Below are 7,272 nucleotides of genomic sequence, written 5' to 3' on the forward strand. Positions count from 1 at the left end.
ACACACACACACACACATGAGCGGCCTGGTGGTCAAGTGGTTAGCACGTCGACCTCACAATGTGCAGGGTTCTATTCCGGCTCCGGCTTCCCTGTGTGGAGTTTGCATGTTCTCCCCGTGCCTGTGTGGGTTTTCTCCAGGTACTCCGGTTTCCTCCAACATTCCAAAAACATCCATGGCAGGTTAATGGAACACTCTAAATTGTCCCTTGGTGTGAGTGTGGGCGTGGATGGTTGTTCGTCTCTGTGTGCCCTGCGATTGGCTGGCAACCGGTTCAGGGTGTCCCCCGCCTACTGCCCGAAGACAGCTGGGATAGGCTCCTGCATGCCCCGCGAACCTTGTGAGGATAAAGCGGATCGGAAAATGGATGGATGCATGTACACACACACACACACACACACACACACACACACAGGTCTTGTTACAATTTCTGTACATATTTTGAGTTATCTGATGTTTGAGAGGTAAGGTGGCGCGACACCTTACCTCTCAAACAAAGTGTTGCATGAACAAAAATAAATCTTTCAGAAAAAGAAATGTACGCAGTATAGAATGCAATATAAATATAAGATATAGATAGAAGCAGAAGCATACAGGCTTTCACGTATGTTTATTCAGCAGCCTCATGTCATGTCAAGTCATGCACCTGCTTATGGATCATTTTGTCTAACTGATTGTCTCATCTCTCTTCCAGCTAAGCGGCTAAAGAAAGGCATGGCAACAGCAAAACAGAGACTTGGGAAGATTTTAAAGATCCATCGAAATGGCAAACTCCTCCTGTAGCATGCAGCAAACTCTCAGACTGGAAAGTCATGAACTGGGTCCCACTTTCTTTTTTCTCCTGATTCACTTTAACAGTGAGAAAAAAGCTGAGATGGGGAAAAAAAATCATCCATTTTTCACTTTCCAAGACCAACATCAAACAAATACATTTCTGCCTCTCCTTATACTTTCTAACTTTGAGATATTAAAGTGTACATAATCAGCTATAAATATTTTTAATAAAACCTGTATGTTTCACTTTACTATATTAGTTATCAGGATACTAAAACATGAACAGAAATACATTGCAGGCATTCCATTTTAGAAATTATCCTTTGCATGTAATTCAACGATATGTGTCCTTGGGTTTGGGAAGTTTAACAAATATTTCCACTCGATACAACTTATTATTGCCACACTAATGTTCAAGTTGAGAGAGAGCAAAATGACCTCATTTGTTACCATCCAGAAAGGGCTCTTAGCGTATCACAGAATGGTTTAAGTCATCGTGAGCAATTATTTATTTATTTTTTTTAAATAAGTTTGGAAAGCATTTCCAGAGTCAATCTATATTTATTTAGTGTTGACTCGATACAATTTTTAACAGGTTAAGATAGTGAAAAGCACAAAGTGGTCATTATCTATTGGGTAATATACTGTACACACCTTGACAAACTTGGTGTGGCTCTGTCAATGAAATTAAAAGAAAAAAAAAAAAAAGAGTCACTAAAATAACAAAAAAACTGTCCAAAGTAATTATAGATTGAAAAATAGTGAACATTAACCAATGAAAAACAGACATTGTTTTATTTTTGTGGTCCAACAAAGGTGTTTTAAAAACAAAATGATGAACATGACCTGGACCCAAAAATTAATTCCTTGAACTTAATATTTTGTTGGCACAATCTGTTACCTATCATGTCCTTTGTTTCAACATGGTAAGGCACTCATTTACAATGACAACCTGGAGGCAATTTCGGGTTTGGTGCCTTGCCCAAGTACACTTTGACAGGAGACACTCAGAGACGGAAATAAAAACGCTGACCCTTCAGTCATTGGACGACCCGATCTACCAAGAGAGCTACAAGTAGCCCGATGGAGTCTTTGCAATCAAATGATTTCTGTAGCCGTCAATAAAAATTAAAGCATCACAGATATTTTTACCCACCATTCAGGAGCAAAGTGCTGTAACATTCTCTGGTTTGAATGGTGCCTTCTCCAGGTTGTTTGTGTAAGCCTCTTTAGCAGATGTTCAGTGATATTCCTTGAAATGACCCATGACGTGCGACCCAGCTTTCTATCAATGGGCAGCCATTTTTTGTTCCAGAATGTCTTGATAGTCTTGAGATTTCTCTGCAACCGGGATGGGTTCAAATCACGCTGTCTTTGGCAAAGCAGCCATGAACATAAATTGAGACTGCTCTGCGTTTCTCAGTATGTACAGTGTTCTTACCTTTGTACACAGGCCAAGAATGAAAAATCCACAGTCACGATTGACATACTGTGATTGAAAATGATGAGACCAGATTTGGCTGAAATACTGTAGCTATCGACGAGCTAGTGCTTCTGAAAAAATGTGATGACAGGGGTTTTCTTTCTTGAAATTTGCCTGTCATGTGTAAAAACAAAAGAACACTGTACGGTGCCGACCATACACTACCGAACCATAAAACTGCCTGATTTTCATTGGTTAATTAAAGCTTACGTTATTTTTTATTATTACGTTGGTTTCAAATGATTTTAGTGATCAACTTGGGTTTTTCTTTCACTAACACAGAATACCACAAAAGTATTCCAAGTAGCACCAGATGCCTTCTAAGTTGAGTTCAGTAAGTTCAACATTGTTGAAAGGCCATCGGATCAGATGATACTTGCTGATAAGCTTGGTCCACTTCAGTTATGCTGTTATTGCATTGGGATACTTTTGCTTTCACAGGCAGCACCAACATTGTCAAGTCATCTGCAATTTTATAGCTTCTCACAGTATATAGAATGTAGCTTTGTAAATAATCTTTCAAATGTTTACCTTTTGTATTTTTTCCTCTTTTTTTTACATTTTTTAATAAATGCAAATATTTATATGTATAGTACATATATATAGTACATACATATTCAAATATGCGCACGCACGCGCACACGTAAAATATATAGTAGAGTGCTATAATTTTACATTACAGTATACATTTTGTTAAGACCCTATGTGTTTGTGTGTGTGTGTGTGTGTGTGTGTGCGTGCGTGCGTGCGTGCGTGCGTACGCGCGTGCGCGCGCGCTTGCTCGCTCGGGTGGGTGCGAATTAATGGTGTTGCCTGGGAAACAGTTGAATACATTTTTGTTTTTTTAAGACCTTACATGCACAAAGGTAAATTGTATTGTGGTTCTCTTTGGGAGAAAAAGATGGCGTCGTTGAGTTCAAATTATACAAAGGAAAAACCTTTCATTTCTACCATCAGCCACTCGTTTTAGTTCTAGTATCCGAAAGGTTTCAGAACTATTTTACTCGCACTTTGTGAAGTGTTTATGTGTCAGTGATGTAATTTATTAATGTTTGTAGCTTTTTATACAATTTAAGAGGATGGAGATATATATATATATATATATATATAAAATGTCAATTTGTGAAATTGTTTTTGAGTGGGCTGCAAGTGGAATCATTTGAACACACACCAGAATCAAAAACCAAATGTGTTTACCCTCCACCCTGTTTTGCTACATAATTATTTTGCAATAATACACTGTAGTTTATATAAACGGGAATGCCTTCATTGTCATTTTGTTATGGTCAACATATTCATTTTTGTGCTATATGGTATAGCAGCAATATTTTTGTCATGAATGCTATTCGCATGATGCAGCCTGACTACTCTCCATCAGTGAGTGAGCGCATCAAGTTTTAAATTTGTACAATAGTCAATATGTGTTGCTTTGTCGTTGTCTATTTATATCTGCTCTATTAAATGCACCCACGGTTCCTTGTTCTTTGTTGTAGTGGTCTTCCCTTTCTGTTATTTATTTACATCGAGCAATTTACAGCTCCATGTCGCTGTCGCTTCAATTCATCATTGACGCTCAGGTTTTTATTGCAGGACACCTTTGCGGTAGCAAAGGTAAAGCTGCATTTAGTCTCGGAATATTATCACTGTGCATTCCTAGTAGCTCTGCCTGACCAACAAAATCTACCCATCCATTTACGGATCCGCTTTTTCCTCACAAGAGTCGCGGGGCGTGCCAGAGCCTATCCCAGCTGCCTTCGGGCAGTTGGCAGGGGGACACCTTGAACCGTTTGCCAGCCAATCGCAGTACATACATAAACAAACTATTCACACTCACACTTACACCTAGGGACAATTCAGTGTTCAATCAGCCTGTAATGCATGTTTTGGGAATGCAGGAGGAAATCGGATGACCCAGAGAAAACCCGCGCAGGCATGGGGAGAACATTCAAACTCCACACAGGACAGCCGGAACCCTGTAACTCTGACGCTGACGCACTAACCAGTCGACGACCAGGCCGCCGACTAACAAAATATCGTCCCTAATCTTCTAAGAAAACAAGAAATACAGCATTTGATCGTATTGTGTTTTCAACTAAAGTAGCCTGGTAGAAATGATAATAATCCTCGAAATACTTTTTTTTGTTGCAACTTTTCACAGTAAAGGAAAAAAAGAACGTTTTCTCTCGTTTACGAAGTGTCATGGAACACACCACACGCAGCAGAGACGCGACTTCAAAATACAAATGCCACTAATCTAGTTTAACAAATGAAAAATAATGTGAACAACAAGATAGAGCAAAATTGACAAGAGATAAACATTACCTTCAACACAGTATGGTAGGAGCAATGGTGAAGCATCATTCAGTCTTAGACAATTATCTGCACAACAAATGAGCATTTACTAATCAACTTAACCCGTGAAAGGTTTCAGTCGAAAAAATGTCACTTTAACGACGCAGAAAGCAAAGTGGGCTCAGAACAATTAAGGGGAACTACTTGAGCACACCACACAGCAGCATAAGAAAAAATAATTGAAATAAAACATAATTGTTTATTAATCCGGACTAGCAACTCACCACTGTGCATTCCTCGGAGCTGTGACTGACACTACGGCGGGAAGCAGGTGCCATACTGTGTGCTGTTACGTCACTTCTGCCATAATTTAATAAAGTTTATGTATCACTCCCTTACACACACACACACACACACACACACACACACTCATATATACATCTAAATCGATATAGATATAGATATACGGTACATATAGAGGGCAGCCTGGTGGTCGACTGGTTAGCATGTCACAGTGCAGAGGTGCAGGGTTCGATTCCGGCTCCAGCCTTCCTGCGTGGAGTTTGCATGTTCGTGCCTGCGTGGGTTTTCTCCGGGTTCTGCGGTTTCCCCCCCACATTCCAAAAACCCTCATGGCAGGCTGATTGAACCCTCTTTTGTCCCTAGGTGTGAGTGTGAGCGTGGATGGTTGTTCGTCTCTGTGTGCCCTGTGATTGGCTGGCAACCAGTTCAGGGTGTACCCCGCCTACTGCCCAAAGAGATCTGGGAAAGGCTCCAGCATGCCCGCGACCCTTGTGAGAATAAGCGGATTAGAAAATGGATACCCATACTCAGAAAAACAATCTGGTGTATGCAGCAAGTGCAATGAGAAATGCACAGATACTCTCCAGATTTTGGGGAAACCAAACATCCACAGAACAGGCGCATGGCACAACACAGAAGGGCTAACTCTTCAGGTCAAGACTCAGCTGTCTGCCTGCACCACAAAGAGAAAGTTCACTGTTATGAGACAAAAATTTGTAGATATTCTTCACAGAAAAGACAAAGGGTTTGAAAGTTGAATGAGAGAGCCTGTTGCTCACCCATCTAGAGGAAGGTGCATAACAAAGAAGTTGGACCTTTACATCCATCCATCCATTTTCGGATGTGCTTTATCCTCACAAGGGTTGCGGGTCCGTGCTGGAGCCTATCCCAGCTGCCTTCAGACACAGACAGACAAACAACCATCCACGCTCACACACACAGCTGGGGACATGCTGCCATGCATGTTTTTTGAAATTTGGGAGGAAACGAGTATCCAGAGAAAACCCATGCAGGCACGGGGAGAACATGCAAACTCCACACAGGATGGCTGGAGCCGCGATCGAACCCAGTACCTCTGCTGGAACTTTACAATTTATTTAAAATAAATAAATACATTTTTAAAAATAGCCAAAGGCAAAACAGTATTCACAATTAAGATATTTACAATGAACTAAAACAAGACTTTACAAATTGGGTCAAAAACAAAAAGGTCTCAACAGCTGACATGCAAAATAATGAACTACCTGAAAAAACGAACTACTTCAGAAAACAACTACAGGTATGAACTAAGGTTCTACAACAAATTAAGGTGAGACAAGTACCGTAATTCACCAGTTTGGAGGCCAAGAGCAAATGCGTTCTTTATTGTCAAAGGCACACTGACTCTTGTCACCCCACGGAGGCTCTTGGAATACACAGCAGTTGGGTCTTGGCCAATCGGAGGCTTCTCCTTTCACTACTTCTACTCACACACAACACCAGAAGAGACAGCTTCCGCCACACACACACTCACAAAACATAACCATTCACATCTACATCGTACACATTGGAAAATTCGGCCTCGGGCCATAACATCCCATTCCTAACGAAAAAATGTTTACAATTGTTTGTTGTAACTAACTTGCTTTCCAGTGAATGTCATGTGCAAGGCTGAGGACTTGTGGGCAAAATTTCTGGGGCCCAACAAATTGTTGAAACGAGTTCTAGGCAAAATCACCAGATGAAAGGGTGTATGTGCGGCATTAATACATCATTTTCAATGCGGAACACAGAAGGAAAGTTAGCACTTGTGCAGCAAGCCGATGAAGGACAGTGTGTCAGAGACGAGTATTCAGTCATAAACGTTTGCAAGAGAAGGTTCAGTTTTGACATGAGTTTCAATTTTTACATGACGTTAACTTTTTACACGAGGTCCCAAGAATGAGGGTAACACTGCACACCCGTAAACGGGAATGAATTCCAATTTTGACCGGTCCAGACACCTCTGGACCGAGTGCTAAAACAAAGTGTGCAGCAGTGTTCTGAACACGCTGATTTTAACATCCCAAATAAGGGTATTCAAACTGCAAAAAGTATCAATAGAAAAAGGCGGAACACTATTTTAAATGAGGGACTCCATTGCCTAGGTGTTGCAAAAAAATAAAAATTGGAACCTGATCCTTTTCTCCCTCTGTCAGCAAGACTGAGCCCCTGAGAATGAATGGACGATAAACCTCATCCACCTCGCTTTCAGGCAGCTTACCTGCACTGACAGGTGATAAAGCAGGAGCAGGCTGAACAAATACCATACATGGCAATGGCGAGTGATGAAAAAAGCGGAAGGGGCGTGGCCTGGACGGGGGCGTGGCCTGGACGGGGGCGTGGTTACTTACAAAAGTGGCACTAAACATGCTGAAGATGAAGTGTATTAAATTTACACA

The 7,272-nt window shown here is 41.1% G+C and overlaps 1 protein-coding gene across 3 annotated transcripts in view; it reads left to right on the forward strand.

Moving 5' to 3' along the window:
• Positions 1–1,288, forward strand: part of phf2 (PHD finger protein 2) — a 107,735-nt gene extending 106,447 nt beyond the window's left edge. For 2 of the 3 annotated variants that reach the window (XM_019868222.1, XM_019868223.1), the window contains one exon: positions 695–1,288. In XM_019868222.1, coding sequence (XP_019723781.1) covers positions 695–783 — 89 coding nt within the window. In that variant the 3' untranslated portion in view covers positions 784–1,288. The remainder of the gene's footprint in view (positions 1–694) is intronic. The other variant, XM_019868224.1, reaches the window with a different exon arrangement.
• The last annotated feature ends 5,984 nt before the right edge of the window (positions 1,289–7,272 follow it).

This window comes from Hippocampus comes, unplaced genomic scaffold (assembly GCF_001891065.2).
Source record: "Hippocampus comes isolate QL1 unplaced genomic scaffold, H_comes_QL1_v1.1 scaffold191, whole genome shotgun sequence".
In the NCBI taxonomy this organism is placed as follows: Eukaryota; Metazoa; Chordata; class Actinopteri; order Syngnathiformes; family Syngnathidae; genus Hippocampus; species Hippocampus comes.